The sequence below is a fragment of the Pinus tabuliformis genome, chromosome 8 (genome assembly GCF_031772625.1).
Source record: "Pinus tabuliformis cultivar Carrire ecotype Pingquan chromosome 8, CPIR1, whole genome shotgun sequence".
NCBI classification, from domain to species: Eukaryota; Viridiplantae; Streptophyta; class Pinopsida; order Pinales; family Pinaceae; genus Pinus; species Pinus tabuliformis.
In genome coordinates this window covers 156268754-156288717 of record NC_142294.1, presented here as the reverse complement: position 1 = coordinate 156288717, position 19964 = coordinate 156268754, and the positions used below count along the sequence as shown (strand labels likewise).

Here is a 19964-nt window from a genome sequence, read left to right as displayed (position 1 = left end):
AAATTTACGTGCTGGCTACACTGATGATAACCCAGAAAAAACAGCAAGGTACGTAAATGGATTAAGGATGGAGATACTCGATGAAATTAGTATTCTTTCTCCCCGGAATATTGAAGAAGCCTTTCAGAGCGCTGTTAAGGCGGAGGAAAAGATTAACAGAAAACAGAACAGCAGAAGAGGGAGAGGAAGTAGCAGAGGACGAGGACAGTCCTACGGAAGAGGTAAGGGTGCTGCAAACAGCGAAGAAAGCAGCAGTTCAAAAGCTTCAGGGACGACTGAGAAAGGAGATAGCACCAGAGGAGGTCGGTCATACCAGAGAGGAAGAGGAAATGGCCGCGGAAGAGGGGCGAATGTCCAGTGCTACAGGTGCCACAAGTGGGGGCACAGAGCCTTTGAATGTCCAGAAGCTGAACAAGCTGGTCAGAGGGGAACGCTGATGGCACAGCCTGAGGAAGCTGAAGCACAACCCCGGGAAGTGGAAGACATGGCAGAAACGGGGGAAGCTTTAATTTTGAATAAAGTGTTGATAAAGCCAACCAAGGAAGTGGCTGAGACAACCCAGAGGAAGGCACTATTCCGGACAGTTTGTAAGTCGCATGGAAAGTGTTGTAAGGTAATTATAGACAGCGGAAGCACTGACAACTTGGTAGCCACGGAAATGGTAGAAAAGCTGGGGTTGAAGCGGATGAAGCACCCCACACCTTATAAGGTGTCGTGGCTGCAGAAAGGACACCAGTTGTTGGTCGATGAACAATGTGAAGTGGAGTTCCGCATTGGCAAGTATCACGACACAGTGGTCTGTGATGTCATGCCAATGGATGTGTGTCACATACTGCTCGGAAGGCCATGGCAGTATGACAGGAAGGTGACACACGATGGCAAAACAAATTGTTATAAATTTACGAAGGATGGGGTCAAACATACTCTTGAACCCATCAAGGAGGAAGATACAGCTGAATCCAGTGGGAGAAAAGCATTATTACTTGGAGGAAAGCAGTATATAAAACAGATTGGAAAAAATGAGATTAATTTTTCAGTGGTAAGGAGAATGAAGCCAGTATTATTGAGCGTGGAAAGGACAGAATTGCCTAAGGAGATCCAGGAGCTGTTAGAAGAATTCAATGAAATTGCGGCTGAGGAGTTACCTGATAAGTTACCTCCCAAGAGGAGCATCAGCCACCATATTGACTTTATACCCGGACCAAGTTTACCGAATAAAGCAGCATACAGAATGAGCCCCAAGGACAATGAAGAGGTACGCAAGCAAGTGCAGGAATTGTTAGACAAGGGACTGATCAGAGAGAGTTTGAGCCCCTGTGCGGTACCTACAGTCCTTGCGCCCAAGAAGGGGGGAGAATGGCGAATGTGCACAGATTCGCGGGCCATAAACAAGATCACCATTCGATACAGGTTTCCCTTGCCTAGAATGGATGATATGATGGACTGTCTTAGTGGAGCAGCGTATTTTACTAAGATCGATCTGAAAAGTGGGTACCATCAGATCAGGATAAGAGAGGGAGATGAGTGGAAGACAGCCTTCAAGACCAACGAAGGGCTGTACGAATGGCTGGTCATGCCATTTGGATTGAGTAATGCTCCAAGCACTTTTATGAGATTGATGAACGAGATGTTAAAAGAGTTTATAGGCAAATTTGTAATAGTCTATCTGGATGATATTTTGATTTTCAGCAGGACGAGAAGAGAACACCTTCAGCATATCCGAAGGGTGTTCGAAAAGCTACAGCAGAACAAACTGCTGGTAAATTTAAAGAAATGCACTTTCTTGCAGAAGGAGTTGATTTATCTGGGATTCGTGGTAGCAGAGAATGAGTTGAAGATGGATCCAGAAAAGATTGAAGCGATCATGAGTTGGCCGTCACCCAAGAGTTTGTTCGAGGTACGTAGTTTTCACGGTTTAGCAAGTTTTTACCGGAAGTTTATCAGGAATTTTAGTGAGATCTGCGCACCCATGTTGGAGACCATCAAGAAGGCCAGTCAACCTTTTTGCTGGACTAAGGCGGCAGAAAACAGTTTCCAACTCCTGAAGCGTAAGATAACGGAAAGGCCAATCTTGAGACTGCCCGATTTCAGCAAACCTTTTCAGGTTCGGTGTGATGCCAGCGGGACAACTATTGGCGCTGTACTCAGTCAAGAGGACAGACCAGTGGCATTCTTTAGTGAGAAGCTGAATGAGAGTCGGCAGAAGTATTCGTCATATGATAAGGAATTTTATGCAGTGGTTCAAGCCTTGAAACATTGGAGGCACTACTTGCTAGGAAATGAGTTCGTTTTGTTCTCTGATAATTCTGCTTTGCAGTATATAACTCAGCAGCACAAACTGAACCATAAACATGCCAAGTGGGTGGAGTACCTACAGAGTTTCACCTTTGTGTTGAAACACATAAGTGGGCAGGCCAACAAAGTGGCGGATGCTTTGAGTAGAAGAGCCCTGCTCTTACAGGAAAGTGGCATACAGGTGATGGGATTTGAATACTTGAAAGATTTATACCAGATGGACACGGATTTCAAGGAAGCTTTTGAAGCATGCCAGAATCCCGTATTGAGAAATACAAGCCCATGGCTAGATTACAATCTACAGGAGGGATTGTTGTTTCGAGGGGGACAGATGTGTGTCCCAGATTGTTCGATGAGGGAAAATCTGGTGAGAGAGAAACACAGTGGCGGACTAGCGGGACATTTTGGCGTCAATAAGACAGTGGAGCAGCTCGCGCATTTTTATTACTGGCCAAGGATGAATCGAGACGTACAGCGATATATAACCAGGAGTAAAATCTGCCAACTAGCAAAGGGACACAGCCAGAACACGGGGCTGTATACACCTCTACCTGTTCCAAGCAGACCGTGGGACTCAGTCAGCATTGATTTTGTCCTAGGATTGCCTAGAACACAGAGGGGATATGATTCGGTGATGGTAGTGGTGGACAGGTTTTCAAAGATGGCTCATTTCATTCCTTGCCGGAAGACAAGCGACGCCACAAACGTGGCACATCTTTTTTTTACAGAAGTAGTTCGACTACATGGCTTACCAAAAACTATTGTTTCAGACAGGGATGTGAAATTTACAGGACATTTTTGGCGCACCCTGTGGAAAAAGCTGGGCACACAATTAAACTTCAGCTCTGCGTATCACCCGCAGACTGATGGACAGACAGAGGTGGTAAACAGGAGTTTGGGCAACTTACTACGCAGCTTGACGGGAGAAAACTCACGTTTGTGGGACCGAGCTCTTGCCCAGGCAGAATTCGCTTATAACGATTCGCCAAACAGGAGTACCGGTCTTAGCCCATTTCAAATCTTGTATGGTATGCATCCGCGAGGAATACATGAGTTACGAGATTTGGGACAGCTAGAAAGAAGGAGTGCAGACGGGGAAGATTTTGCAGAAGCAATGAGTGAGCTGCATGAAAAGGTCAAGACAAGACTACAGGACAGCACGCAGAAATATAAACAACATGCAGACATAAGGCGGCGAGAGGTAAACTTTGAAATTGGGGACGAAGTCCTTGCACATTTGCGCCGGGAACGGTTTCCTAAAGGCACGTACAACAAACTGAAGTTTAAAAAAATCGGCCCATGTAAAATTCTGCGAAAATTCTCAGCAAATGCATATGAAATTCAGCTGCCACCTGATATAGGCATATCACCCATATTCAATGTGGCAGACCTGTTTCCATACCATGCCCAAGTAGAGGAAGGACGAGTGGTACAGCCACAACGGGACACCCAGTTCGAGGACAATCTTTGGAAGAAACAGTTACCATCGGTCAAGACTCATGAGATAGAAGGGATCATCAGCACGCAGGTGGCCAAAAAGACACGCAGAAAGGAGTATCTGCGTTATCTCGTTAAATGGAAGGACCGTCCAATGGAGGACAGTTCTTGGCTTGACGAGATGCAGATCCGAAAAGCAGGTTACTCGGTGGAAGAACTCATGGAACGGAGCCATGAGAACTCTCTTTTACCCCGGCAGCCTGATGCAGGAGCATCTGGTCGACAGGGCACAGACCGAGAAGTGGCAGAACAGGTTTCCGAAGAAGATTGGGGAAAGTGATTAATTCTACAGAAGGACAGCAAGACTGTCTTAGTTTTTTTCATTATTATCATTTTTGCTCTTTAAGGATTAGACTACAGCATTTAGTGATTAGCTTAAATGACTTGTTAACTTGTTCCTGTTACAATTGTAATAACCGGTCCTAACTATAAATGTTAAGGGCTTGTAGTATAGATTTTGAATTAAGATTATTAGACTAATTAGGCAAAAGACCATAAATTACTGTAGGCATCAAACTATTGCGAGACAGCAAGCACAGGTAAACCAAAAATATCCAAACCATGTAACTGGAGTAACTGCCAGGTAACTGTAATCTGGAACTAACTAACAGTTACCTAACCACTGAGTTATGGTATAAGAAGAGAGGGAAAATACATGTAAAAGGTTCTGGAGTACGATATTGAAATAAGAGAGAAACAACAGAATATTATTTTTCCTTCATATATATTATTCAGTGCATCCTAACCAATTTACAGATTGTGATTCTATGTCCTCAAAACATATTTTGCATCTACAGAAATTCTTGTCAATGCATCTATTCTGAATGTGAACCGTGACAGCATTCCACGCAGCATCCACGCACAAAACATTCTATTTCCAATTACTGTTTATATCCATCCATTGCAAAGTAACTTTGTAACCAAATTTCATTAAGTCGAGAGGCCAATGCATGCATACATACAGTTCTGTTCATTATAATAATTTGCAGGTCAAACAGTGACAGGGTAACTCCAAATACAAACGTCCCATAACCAGCCGAAGCGAAGTCAAGCGAAGAACAAAAGGAGTCGAGCAGTCGAGCCAGAAAGAGCCACGGCCTCAAACCACAGGTAAGCAACCACGCCGAAACCCAAAAAAGGAATTATTACATTTGCTGTGTAAACAAAAGTTTTATCCAGACATAACATTGCCAACGGCCGAGGGAGCGAGAGCTCACAAGGCTAACCAAGCACGACTGTGGAAAGAACTATAGACGAAGAGCAAAGGACTGAAACAGTTATCTACAAATACCACAGAAACCCTCTGAAGATTACAGAGTGGGTCGAGCCCCTTAAATACTTGACTCATTAACAGAATACAGACACCCATGGCAAACAAATCTCGTGCGGACCAAAAGACACAGAGAAAGGTGAAATAGAAACAGAGCTACCCGAAAAGATAAGCGGTCGAATCCCCTGCAAGGCCACGGAGCCGGTTACCTGCAACCACCGTGACAAACAGTGTTAGGTCGCGGACATAAACAAGCTTATGCAAAGGTGAATAAGCCACGAGAGCCGAATAGACAGAACAGAAGAAAGAAATAGGACCTTACCAGTTGTAACCAGGTCCATAAACCGCTGAGTGCTCAGTGACAACCTAACCACAGAGGAGCTGTGAAGGGTTAGGCGAGCGTTCAAGTTGGAAACATAAATATATAGCATGCAACAATTTCTTACCTGAATCGACGGAGTTGGGCGATGGTTTGGAGCCAGAGACGAAGCTGCAACTGTGAGTTCCCCACCGAGACGGAGCCGAAGTGTTGAACAGAACCCATAAGCAGAACCGAACACCATAACAGAGCCACAGAGGGCGGAGTGTTGTAGAGAGTGACAGAATTCATAGGCAGAAACAAACACCAGAACAGAGCCACAGAGGGCGGAGTGTTGCAGAGGAAACCAAGCTCATGCACAGAGCCGAACACCAGCATAACCACAGAGCCCAACAAACAGTGAAAATGACCGAATGACCGCGAACAATCCGGAGTAAAGGCAAGTGAGATTAGGGTTTTGTCAAATCCCAAGGCGGACAGGTGGAGCGTGGAGAGGCGGAGAGGTACATGCGGGTTGATTAAATATCAACTAACCATTAATTACACAATCACAAAATATCCCATTGCAATACAATCACACAAGGTCCACGTAAGGAGCGGAGGAGAAGGCCACGTGGGCTGGGTCCCCATCAGTACTTATCCTTGTGATCAATTGTCATTAATTAATCTATTGTCATCAATCTCCCCAACAGTCAAGTAGGGTAGGAATGAGGTCTTATAAGCAAGAATTGTCACATAGTGATTCCAAGGTATCATCTATGCTCACACCTAATTGGAAATCAAATCAACAAACTTGTTCCAATTCCAAGGAATCCTCTTATTTTCCAACATCAAAATGGGCAACTTCTAAGTGAACTATTATTTCATTAGAACCAACCCCAAGGGTTATGATGACCATTAGGAGTAGTTTAGCTTGTTATATGATGATGATACTAAGCACTTTTTATATTAAACTCAATCGCAGTACGTCACCCTAATCATTATCCTCATGCTCTATTGAAAGGGACCTCTGGCCTTCACTTCTCATATAACCCCTCAAGCCTCCCATCTTTAATCAATTCCTTTGTTCATACTTGCATCCCTCTTCACACATCGATAGGTATCATGCTTTCACTCTCTATAAATCTACCCACACACTTGAGGATCCAAGCCATGGATCCTTAACATGATACTAGGCCCCTCACCAATGTTCCCCCTTCAAGGCATAAGCTTTTTTTTTGCTTACTTGTATTGCTTCTTCATGTAGCTTACATACCCACCAACCTTGTGATTTCCTCTTTTACTCTCCCCTTCTATCGTCAATGGCTCATCCAAACTTTAACCCCTTCTTTATTTCAAGAGGTCATCAATGAGAAATGCAATCATTAGATGAAAAAAAGACATCAATTAAAAAGCCAAGCGATTGTGTTTTTCTATCTTCAATGTGTTTAAACTGTTATTAATCTAGTTATAATCTAGTTATCATGAAACCATAAAATTATCTTCACATTCTGTTAAAAAAATATTCAATACTCACAAACACAAAAAAATACTCTTATCTATAAAATTAGATTAAATTAATAATAGCTAAATAAATATATTTCATCATTTTATCCCATAATCTAATGTATTGGTGAAAAGATAAATAACAAAAATTATAAAACATTTATTATTTATTAAATAACATTTTGATTAATTATTATATTCTATGTGTTCATTTAATATTTTTTAAATATATGATAAAAATTATAAAATATTTTTAATTTTTAATTTTTTTATTCCATATTCCTTAAACTATATATAGATAACATTTAAAAATCAATTTTCATATTTGCATTTATACTTTATGAGATTTGTATGAACTTTTGGATTTCTTTTTTAAATTATATTATTTATTCAAAAAAAAATTTATATATGCATAATATATGTATGTATTTATGTTTAAGTTGAGTTTAAGTTGGAGCTAGCTTGTTTATTAGATAGGAGAAGTAATGATTAGCTCATAATGGGATGCTTATCACCAAGATTGTGCAAGGATCAGTGGAGTCTATTCACCCAGCACCCCTTGTGAACTTTAATTCCTCCAAAGTGGCTTCCTTCCTCAACCCCTCGCCATAAGGTTTGAGCCCATGACCTGGCGAGAACTAAACCTCACACAAACCAACTGGTCTACACCTCATGGATATCATTTGTTATTTCATTCATTACATTATGATACTTGTATGAATTGAAAATGTAATAAAATTTCTCAAAAAAATAAAATTGTGACCTGATGAGGAATAAATCTCACACAAACCAACTGGTTCTACACCTCATGGATATTATTTTTTATTTTCATTCATACATTATAACACTTATATGAACGGGAAATATAATAAAATTTCTTAAAAAAAAAAAAAAAAAAAACTTACAGATCAAAAATAAATCAAAAAAATCAAAATTCAAATATAGTTTTGAAACATTTATATACAACATTAAAACAATTTTCAATAATTTATATGAATACTTTGATATGAAAAGTATATTAAAATAGTTAAATAAAACAATTTTCAATCATTCATATGAATACTTTGATATTAAAAGTATATTAAAGTAGTTAAATATGTATGTGAATAATATTCTCTTTTATAAAAATATTTAACATGAATAATATTAATAATAATGAAATTTTTTATAGTTGTATATAATATGTAGCTTAATCCATAATCAATAAAAATGACATGATAAAATCACAAATATATTACAAGTTATATAAAAAAATAAAAATAAAAATAAAAAATAGTTGTGAAACAAATTCCTGATGTAACATGAAGTACATAGAACATCACATTACCATTACACAAAAACAATTAAATAGCATTTTAATTACAATGAAATAATTTTTTGCATCTGATTATTGAGTTGTTACCAAAACTAACATAAATTTCCAAATTAATCACTTTCAAGTTGAATGAACAATCTAAAATTGGTTATTTCTTTTTAAATTATTAATATTTAATATTTAGATCGATATACAAAACATATCTGAAAACCATGACAATCACCACCAACATACCACTCAAACTATGACGAACTGTTTTACACTACTTTTAAAATGATACAAATAAAGCAATACTTCCATTCCATGTAAACATTAAATAAGATTTACTTCCGTTCCCTGTAAACAGATTTATTTTCTCTGCAATAGGAAAAAAGGTACTTGCATGGTATATTATTTTCTATGTAGAAGAAATGCCTTGCTTCGATAAAGATGGTCATAATTGTTCTTTGTGTTATGTGAAGTGTGAAGGGGTATTTGCATTTCTCTAAAAAGTTTATTTTTCTGATTTTAATACCTGAAACAATGCATAACAGTCAGGATACTATCTCTTACTTCAGGGGAATGTTCCCTTCCTAGTATATTGCAGCTATAAAGGCGTCGGGTCTTTCTGGAGGTCTTGCTGTGATATGGGATCCGAGATGGGTCTCTGCAAAATATTCAGATGCTTTGGGGGAATTTTGATCTCTGCAAATTTTAGAGGCTTTTCTGACAAGATTCATATATTGAATGTTTATGCTCCGTATAAGGACAAAGCGTCCTATTGGGACTTTTTCATTGCCTCTGGTATCTTGGAGAATGAAGCACTCCTCATCGCGGGAGATCTCAATTGCACAATGGGACCAGATGAAGTTTGGGGAAGGGGGAAAAAAGCCGATTCTATTGGGGAGAAAATCAAGGAAGCTATGATGCTTTTCAATTATGTAGACATCTGTCCGGATTCTATGTCTCCCACATGGGATAATGGGCGCCTGGGCAATGCCTATATAGCAAAAAGATTGGACAGATTTATTATGCACGAACAGTTGATAGAGAAACTTGGTATCCCGACCTCTCACACTCTCCCTGTTTTTGTTTCGGACCATAGGCCGGTCTCTCTTCAATGGATGTTCTCAAATGCTCGCAAAGGTTATCCGTTCAAATTTAATCGATATTGGCTTGAAGAAGAAGCTTTTGTCAACATGGTTCGGGATTGTTGGACGGCTAATAATCTTTCAGCACAGGCCTCTCCATCGGAGTTCTTTATTTACAAATTGAGCAATCTTAAATCAAAGGTGAAAGAGTGGCAAATTCGGAAAAAAACATGAAAATTGTATTGAGCTGAAAAAGATTGAAAAGGAACTTGCTGTTTTAGCTGCGGGCATGACTGCTCAGGTTTCATGGAGCACTCGGGCCCGGATATGGGAACTTGAAAAGAAGAAACAAAATCTATTGAAGATTGAAGAAATCTCTTGGAAACTCAAAAGCCGAATCACTTGGATGAAAGAGGGCGATAAGAACACCAAGTTCTTCCATCGATTTGCTAGCAAGAGAAGAGCTGTAAATTCCATATGGCAAATCAAAAATGAAGAGGGAGATTATCTGTTCACCCATGAAGACATAGCAAACGAAGTTGTCAACTATTTTAAAAAAGCATATAAAAGAGAGGCTAACAAGGAGTTTAATGACATCTTATGGGGTATTGATCCATTTACAAGTATGTTCAATGATGAAGATAATGAAAGGCTCTTTGCTGAGATATCGGAGGAGGAATTACTCTCTGTCATGAAAACATTTAAAAAGGACAAATGCCCCGGCCCAGATGGCTGGTCCATTGACATTTTCATCCACTTCTATGATATAATGAAGAATGACATTTTGGGTATGGTAGAAGAGATCAGAACTCAGGGGAGAATTCATCAAAATATTTCTTCCACCTATATAGCGCTGATCCCAAAAAGAAAGGACTCCTCCACCTTTGCAGACTATAGACCGATCTCATTGTGTAATGTCATTTATAAGATCACTTCAAAGATTATTGCAGAGAGAATCCGAGGAAAGTTATCAGAACATATTTCAAAGGAACAGCACGGGTTTCTATGTGGAAGAAACATCCTTGAAGCTGTAGCCATAGCTCAGGAAGCTATGCACTCTATGCATACAAAAAATATGGGTGCTGCCATTCTCAAAATCGATTTAAAAAGAGCATACGACTGCCTGGATTGGAGCTACCTCAGATGTTTACTCATCAAAATCGGGCTAAATGACAGGTGCACAAAATGGATCATGTCGTGCGTGGAAGGAGTCAACTACGCGATCCTAATCAATGGGTATCCCACACCTTTTTTTCTAGCTGAAAGGGGTCTTCGGCAGGGGTGCTCCTTATCCCCAATTTTATTTATCTTGGTTATGGATACCCTTAGTCTACACATCAAGAAAGCGGTAAATGATGGAAAAATTGGCCCCCTTGTCATTTCCAGAGGTAACTATCATACTCACAATCTCTTTGTGGATGATGTGCTGTTGTTTGCTAGACTTTGCAGATACACCTGGCATATTATGCATGAAATTATATATTTATTTCAAAGAGCCACGGGTCTTTATGTCAATGATAGCAAATCCTCATTTCATTATGGTAAGGATGAAAATGAAGATATGGTTTATATCTCTCAGCTTTTTAATATTCGGGCGGTATCCATTAAGGAGGGGTTAAAATATTTGGGATATCATCTTAAGCCCACAGGATACAATACATTGGACTGGTCATGGATCATTAACAGATTCTATAAGAGGATACAAGGATGGGAATGTAAATGTCTATCACTTGCTGGCAGAATGATTTTATCTCAGGCAGTTTTGGCTCAAATCAGTGTATATTGGGCGCACTTGTTTTACATCCCATCATCTATAATTAATAAATTAAACAGCTTAATGGCTTCTTTCATCTGGGGTGGAAGTAAAGAAAGGAGAAAATATCACCTCTCAAGTCTGGACAAAATCTCTCTCCCCAAAAGACTTGGGGGTTGGGGCATCATGAACCTGCGCATCTTTGGCAAAGCTCTCCTATGCAAATCACTGTGGCAGGCGATTTTTGGGACGAGCTTATGGAGTCATATTATCAAATTGAAATACCTTGGGAATGAAGATATTTTCTACTGGTACAGAAATGGTCTCTCTTGGCCCACCCAAGGCTCTGCGATTTGGAGGAGCTTCCAGAAAATTCTACCTTTTTTCCGCAGGAATTTCATATGGAAATTTCAAAATGGTAACAATATCCTTATAGGTCTGGATGCCATTAAGGGTGTTGATTCGGATCCAAATATTAGCCCGCAGCTTCTCACGCTTCTCCACCAAAAGGGTATCTTTTTCTGGGCTCAGGTTATAGAAGGTTGGAAGAATGCCATCCCGCTATGGAAATCGGATAGAGATCTGGGCATTGATGGTGTTCTGGCTGCCCAATGGAACAGGATTATTTGGAATATGAAGAATGCGGGTATTTATAAAACTGAGGACAGAGATTGTATAGAATGGCAAGCAAAGAAAGACAGGTCCAATATTCTGGTAAGAGACATATACTTATCATTGTTAGAGCAGCAAAGGGAACCCTCCCAGAATATTTTTCCTTTCTCCCTATGGAAGGCCAGCTGTCCGATAAAAATCATTTTATTTTCATGGCTATTATATCATAACAAAAATCTCTCCTGGAACAATTTACAAAAAAGGAGTTGGCAGGGACCATCGATTTGCCTGATCTGCCTTGCAAATTCAGAAGATAACCTGCATATGTTTTTACACTGCCCTCAAACTCAGTTAATATGGATGAAATTGGCTTCTTTCTTTGGATTTCCTGTTGTTTCGCATCTATCAATAAAAGAAGCCTTCGAATGGTGGGGCTCTCAAATACTTAACTGGCGTCCCATTCCATTGATAACTATTTGGTTCATATGGAAGTGGCGAAACAAAAGAATCTTTCAAAACAGCAGAGAGGCTTTTGGAAGCATTATAGACAAGATTATTCCTTATTACTTCTCCTTCCTACAGATCATGCCTCAGCAGAAAAATCAACAGATGGCTTCCTCTGCCCTTCAGCCGCTCTCATTTCCAAGAGCACATTTTGATGGTGCGGCAAAGGATGGCACATGCGCTTGTGGTGTTTTCATATCTTTTTCAAAAGATCTCCAATTCTCCATTTTCTGGAATGGTGGTAAAGGGTCAAATAATAAGGCAGAGGCCATGGCCCTGCATGGTCTGCTCATCTTCTGTACTTTCATGGATATTGGACCTATAAATGTATATGGGGACTCGAAAATTATCATAGATCATGTGAATGGAAAACAGAAAATATCAAATGACAGCCTTTCAGGATGGCTGAACAGGATTTCATCTCTATGGAACTCTGTCACTTTTCCTATTGCACATATAAAGCGCAATCAAAATGTTCAAGCGGATGCTTTGTCAAAGAAAGGGATGCATGCTCCAATCGGTATATGGTATCTGGTCATCACAATGGATTCCTGTGCATATGAGATCCAGCCTTTCTCTATGCCCGGCACATAATGCTTGCAGATTTCTGGTTTGCTATATGGCCAATATTTTAGGATATACCTATCTCCTTCAGTCTTCCAAATTCCGAATATCTGGATAGTCCATAATTTTGCTATGTTGCTATGTTTAAATGCTCCCCAATGATGATGATGCTCTGAACATATCCCTCAGATATCGAAGGCATATTCCGGGATATATGATCCACCAGTTTTTGTATATATCAGTTCTGTTTTTACATAATATAAACCATATAGTGCTTTTTCTTCTTTTGAAAAAAATAAAAATAAAAATATATATTATAATGTAAGTTATGTTATTCTTTGTATTTAGTCAATGTAAGTTTATATCAAAAGATCAAATCAATGTATTTTGTAAGTAAGTTACACCTATTGAATAAGCATGTATCCGATGCATGTAATAAAATAAGCATGTAAGATGTAAACAATATGGATGGCCCAAAGAAAAGTGAATTTCAATTTTAAAATTAAGAAAAGTGAATTTCAATTTTAAAATTATTAAAAATTTGATTAATGCTTGATGGGAGTTTGGTTGGTTGGAAAAATAAATGTGTTGTTCTACCTCTTCTCAGGGTTCAAATTTCCTCAAAATCATACTTAATCTTTGTGGGTCGTCATATAAGCATCAGTGGGCTATTTCATGTCACTCTGACTGCGTGTTTAATGGGCCTTGATGGATTAGTAAAATAAGGGTGGTGTTATTCCCCGACCAAGATTCACATTCCTTCAAAAGACATGCTTAATGCTTAATAGGACCTTGATGGGTTAGTAAAAATAAGGGTGGTGTTATTCCCCTACCAAGATTCACATTCCTTCAAAAGACATGTTTAACCATTGTGAATTGTCTTATATGATTAGACAACTATGACTATGTTTAAGTCACAATTAAATTTGATACCATAAATATCCCCAATCCCAACATCCTAACCCAAGGTAGCTTCCATAAATCATGAGATGCATTTATATCATTCCCATGTTGAAAAGTGTCGCTTGCATGCATTAACAAGAAAACCCTATCATTTTCATTGAGCATGCAAAATGTTGTCCTTATTAGATTAGATCCATTCAGTGAATATTCACCATTGGATCCACATGCATCATATTAATCTCCAAAGCTTTTATGCCGAAGTTAGGCATATTGCAGCTTCAAAAGAAATATTCACCGCTGAAGTTAGGCTTGCAACTTCAAATGAAATATTCAAGGGCACCACAAAAACACAATTTTCTTTATATAGAATCTTTTACATTTTGCCATGCTTTCGGTAACGAATGCATCAGGTAATTCATCTTCCCCCGTATGGGCATGTCCCAATCAAAGGCCCAATGGACGTAAGATGTTCTCTGAAGAATTTGTAAACTGATTCAGTGCTAGTTGCTACTATACGAACCACCAAACCGATATCCTGAAGAAAACAAGTTTTTTAGATGATTATTTGAATGCGGGTAAGAAAAATTCTAATGCATCCACTAAATAAAAGATAGGAACTTGGGTTTTCAAACATCTTTTGAACTGCTTCACAATGCAATAATCCTTACCATAGGGCCAAACGCACTACATGAAGCAAGTAGAACTGCTTCTGATGCTTCTCTTTCGGGGGACTTTGCTTTCTTAACACGAGGGGTTGAGTACTGCAATTGACCGCCAAACAATTCTGAATTTCTCTCCCTTATTTTTTCCATTATATGCTTCCGTGTGGGTTCCAACCTTGGCCTACATGATCAAACCACCAAGTTATAGATGGACTTCCATCTTTTTTCAAGCAAATAACTTGATGTAAAATCGAAGTAAGGATTTACTCAGCCAAAGTTAGAACGTGCCCTAATGTTTATGGTCGCATCTTCTTTAATCAAACTAATGTTAGCTCCATGGCATATTCTCAGCAGATGAAAGGCCTCTCAAATAAGAAATAATTTGAAAGAAATATTGAAATTTTGGGGGAAAATTACCGAAGCCAAATCTTTAAGGGAAAAAGCCACACATTTCCCCGTAATAAATATATTGAACATGGGAAAAAGATAAACAAAGAGAGAAATTAGGATTCACAAATGACCAACAATGTTAAGAAAGTGATGTAAAAAAGAACGAGGTAGACTGCTTAACAACATTTGCAGTCTGACAGATATAAAAAACATAGGACAAAATGGTTATCATAAGGATTATTCCTTATGGCAAATGTAGAGGTGTAATACAACAATCCAGATCCCTACACATGGACAAAGTACTTTTAACAATGACAGCAAGCTCTTGTTGTCACTCTCTTGCTCCAAGAAAGTTTAAACACCTTGGACTCTCAACTTCTCTTTGAATGAGACGAAAGTGAAAGAATCTCTTGTAGAAGACTGATCACTTGGGGGGAATCAAATTTCCATTATCTCCCTTTTCCCTTGTTGATAACATATGAAAGTGGAGATATACCAAGGCAAAAAATGTGTGATAGATTATGCATAATAGCAATTGATGGATGACAGTTTCACACGGTATTTGGCCCTCATTTATATGTTATTTTAGCATCAAGGTTGCATCGAACTTCATTGTAGAATGCACTCTGAAAATTTGCGGCATGCTTGGAACTGCCATTGCCTGTTTCGGCTACTTGAAGAAACCTGTGTCAATTTACACTAGACTGCCAAAACTTTGCTGATTCTATGGAAAACCATAAAATGAGTTTTACTCTTTGGCTTACTTTCAGTACTTGTTGCCTAAGTTCTTGCAATATAGAGTTGTCTCCTGTGGTACACGTTGTAGTTGTGATTCAAATGGTAAGAAGATGAAGATGCGGCAGATGGTGCAAAAGACCTAGAACACTCTCAATCCTGATGAGTGATAAATCTCCAAAGCCTACTTAGAGAAATAGCTTTTTGAGACACGGAAGATGGAAGAATAAGCTGTGTGTCCTAGATCTTCACAAATAATCGTTTCACTGGCAAGCATAAGACATCTGGCAAGTCTCCTGTAATGTATAAGTAGAAGTATTACTTGATCAGTAGTTGTTGGGAGGAATCTAACAATCTCTTCAAGCATCACATGGACTTCAGGGGTCTTTCCAACAAGTGATAGGTGGCATTGCCTAGCTTAAAGATGAAATCATACAGAATTAGTTTGAGATACACTCACATGACGAAATTCCATGTTTTGGGATAATCAATAGCATATTTCAGTATCCGCATAATAGGCTAGGAAGTAAAAGGGAAATTGGCCCTACCACTAACTCTCTAGACAACAAAGGCAAAAATTTTCAACTGCACCAGACACTCGGTTGCGCAGCTCCTGCTTAATGATTTCATATGACCATGAGTTACAAATAATAGAAACCCTGATAACATCAACAGGTTTCAGCATTCTTAGAAATCCACACGGACACACAACCTCTATAGCTGTACTTATACTAGTATGGATCTATCTTGACCCTTGAACTATTAAGCACCCTGAAGGATAACAAAAGAGGTATAAACCTCTACCCACTTAAAAGATTGGAAGTTAAGATGTAGCTATGCTAGTTTATTTGTTTTCTGTTATGGTCAGCATTTTTTTTTAAACATTACATGTTGGGATGTCGGCCTTTTTAATTTTAGTTTATGAGCATTACACATGATAAGACACATCATTCCACCACAGGCTGTAAGAACCAAAGTTGCAAATATCGTTCTGGGAAATGTATCTGAGGGTCCAAAAACAAACTTACTGGAAATATAGGGGGAAATATTGGCAGGCATAAACTTGGACATAAAAACTCAGAAAAAATCAGAAACATCAGCAACCTAAAAAATTCACAAAAATTCAGAAATATCCGGAGAAATTGGAGAAATTTGCAACACTGGTAAGAGCATCTTACTTCTCTCGGTGCAAATACTTTTAACAGTAACAAAATATCTAATTGAAGGCCACTTCCACTTATACAAGTCTCAGTGATGCTCTAAATGCTTCAATTTCTAAGATTGGCTATTTTTTTTCTTAATTTGTTGACTAGTCAAATAAAGAAGGATTCAAGTTAGAAAAAGATTAAAAATCTTAACGGAAGAAAAACATACCCCAAAACTACCAGCATTGCTATCACGTGAAATGCTTGCATGCGATCCACAATAGAATAGCCAGCACCTTGCTCCAGCTTTGTCTGGTGACGAGTGAGCAGAAAGCAAGTGCACTTAGTTTCATTTGTACCCTTGTCGCCAGGGGCATTCACTCACATATTTGACGGCTAAAGTTTGTTGTAGGTGTAATTAACATGATCTGATGAATATTTATGAGCACTAACATGACACCAAACCAATTTTGTCTCAATGTGACCATATCATTTGTGCTGCAGCGCAGAGAATAGCCCTTAATTCATTTATGGTGATATTGGGCAGTGTTGAAAAAGGCACATACCGAGTCAAGAAACAATGGCTGATTTCCATCCAAATAAATATTGTTTGTGCTCTTGTACAACTCAAAATCCCAAATTTCACCCCGCTTGTGACGGCCACTGGTGAGCCAATCAACCAGAACTAGGTTGCCATCCGAAGCTACATTAAATATTTGTCTCTGTGAATATCTGGCAGTGGAAAAGCACGTCACTGGGTCTGGAAGAATAGCTAAAAGAGCATTACTTCCTACTTGAGCCTACAGCACAGTACATGGATTAGCACATGAGCTGAGAAAAAACATCTTCCCTGAAAAGTATGCATGGAACAGAACTAAGGTTTTGAATAACTGTTCAGAACTTACTTCAAAGAACTGCTCTGAGCACTTCCCGCCCACTGCCTTGTAGACCTGCATATGACATTACTGGTTTATGAGTTCAAATGAACAAAAACACAGTAAGCCAGGATCCCAAACTCATTGGTGATTTGATTTAACCTTTATGGATGGTAATGAAGCACTTTACAATGTTAAAACCAAACAGATAATTTGGAAGTATTAACGATCTACCCAACTCTTACTGATTAGATGGCAAAAAATTTAGCTCCATAGGTGAATCTAGGTCTAGATCTTTGTACTTATTAATACGAGACAACAACAAAAAACAAATCTATGTGCCTAGGCGAGGTACTGGTTCCCAATGGCTTCCGCATATGCCCCAATCAGGTAACACACATCTCATATGAAATTGAACCTCCAAAAAAATTGGGCCCCACAGATGAGTATCGATGGCTATTTGATTGAAACACTACTGTCATCTCTACAGTTCCTCCTCCAGAATGGAGACACTGTATGACGTGAGTGCTTGTGAGAAGTGGATATCCAATCATCTTGTGACCACCAATTGACAACTGCCATTCTCTCTAACCATTAGACAATACCCACATTATTTTTCTTGTGGTGGAAGCACTACAAGAAACATGCCCCAATGGCTACACCACACAGAGCAAACATCTATTGGCTTAGGTCCTACACCACACAAAGCAAACATCTATTGGCTTAGGTCCAGGTCTAGGGACTAACTATTCAGCCAAAATTGTCCAGGATTTATAACCAGTCTCATCACTTTGAGGTTCATGACATTCACATGCCGCAGTTGATAGTAAAAATTCAATACTGCAGGATGGCTCAATTTCACCAATATGCAAAATTTACAAAGACAGGGAGGTGATCCCTGACTGTAATGACTTTGCAGCAGGGCCCTCCACTGACTCAAATTTACAATCAGGTTATTGTTCATTTGGTCAGACTGACAACACGCCTTTGAAAAAAAATCACCTGCTCATAACAATCTGAACTATATATAACTGAGAGACAAAATGTTTTATTTTTTCACTCACTCTTTAATTTATTAAATTCTTTATCACTGGAAGTCATATGTGGTTTTATTTTTTAACTCACCATGCAGCAGTATTCATGTGGGGGACACATGCCCAATCTTCCCAGCATAAGCAGTACCCTGAAATGGTGAGAGTTACTTGTATATACTCTATTCTAACATACGTTACTGTATTTGGCCATGGGTGACAGGGCTAAGGAGGGAGGCAGTTTTCTGATTGATGCCTAAAGGCGAATATCAGGTCTGAGTTTTTTTGAATCTCAGCTATTACTCTCCACGGGGAACCTGACCTCCTTGGATCTCCAAAAGAAGATAGATGAACTAATGAAAAGTGAGTGAAGCTCACCGGTAAAGTAACACCGCGTTGGCTACACCAAACACAATTGACCGTGCTTAAACATTATATCAATATAAAACAGAATAACAAAATCCATAAAAGAATAAATGTTTTGAATTGCACCTTTGTTGAAGCTTGAGTGGTCAAAACCGCAGTACAGCCCTCTCCAACAGCAATGGTGTAATAAATCAAATCCCCCTGGTCAACCCACAGAAAAATTTTCAGATACTCCATTGCAGAAAATGCATGTGAACTTACGTTGCAAACAATAAGAACCAAAATATTTTGTATTAATATTATGATACATATACTAACCGTTACAATGCCTCCACCGAAGGACACACTGTAGATCCAGACTACGTCTACTTGGGACGACACAGCCTGCCAAATTTATCCAAAAGAGAAGAAGAGGAGATGAAACCCTTTATGCCTAAGAAACCCTCAATGCCATTCATGCGAACTGACGGGATACATACCTTGGTGGGTCGTATAAATTTGAGAGGATATCGGGCGAAGAGGCTTGTGACAGCAGACCTGCCCGCAACCTTCTGAACCACAATGCGCCCAGTTGGACTTTGTGCGGGATTGTCCAAGTCCATTGTCATTGCCATGGTCTCCACAGGTCCGTAAATCATACAGGTACCCCTCTAACATATACCTGTATAAACAACGTGATAAAATCTGAATTGGAAGACATTTGTGGGAATTGTAAATCTGAGGTGGATGGCATTTGTGGGAATTGTTTGATGAAGTAGTAGGGCAGAGTACAATGTAATGCTGTTGAGATTGGAATACTCATTTCTTTTCAGAGAAAAAAACAAAACACCGAAAGGACTTCTATATGTTAATATTAGGCTGTTTACATATGGTAAAATATTCCAAAAAAAATCACCATTTTCGGTGATTTGGGTGAGTGCATTCATGTTATCATATATTGATTTGGGTGACTGCATTCATGTTATAATATATATATGTTTGTAGTAGTTTTAAAAGAGAGGTAAATAAAAATTGAGGGAGGAGTGTTATATGGAAAATTTTAGTTATAATGGAAATTTTTGTTGTCGCAGGATCAAGTTTTTTGCTTTGATTATAGTTCGGATTTTAAGGAATGCAGTTAGATTATGACTCTAACTCTATCTTTTCTGATCCTGGCAGGTATTTGTATTATTA

General features: G+C 38.9%; 1 protein-coding gene across 1 annotated transcript; it reads right to left on the bottom strand.

Annotated features, from left to right (window-relative positions):
• Positions 1-13604: 13604 nt before the first annotated feature.
• On the bottom strand, positions 13605-19609 carry URED (urease accessory protein D). Its single transcript, XM_089371881.1, has 8 exons — positions 19271-19609; positions 19110-19175; positions 18918-18992; positions 17425-17469; positions 17086-17319; positions 16749-16831; positions 14256-14430; positions 13605-14122 (listed from the first exon to the last, which is right to left on the bottom strand). The coding sequence occupies exons 1-8, from the start codon at positions 19427-19429 to the stop codon at positions 14003-14005; spliced, it is 957 nt and encodes a 318-aa protein (XP_089228007.1). The 5' UTR covers positions 19430-19609; the 3' UTR covers positions 13605-14002.
• Between the last annotated feature and the right edge of the window lie 355 nt (positions 19610-19964).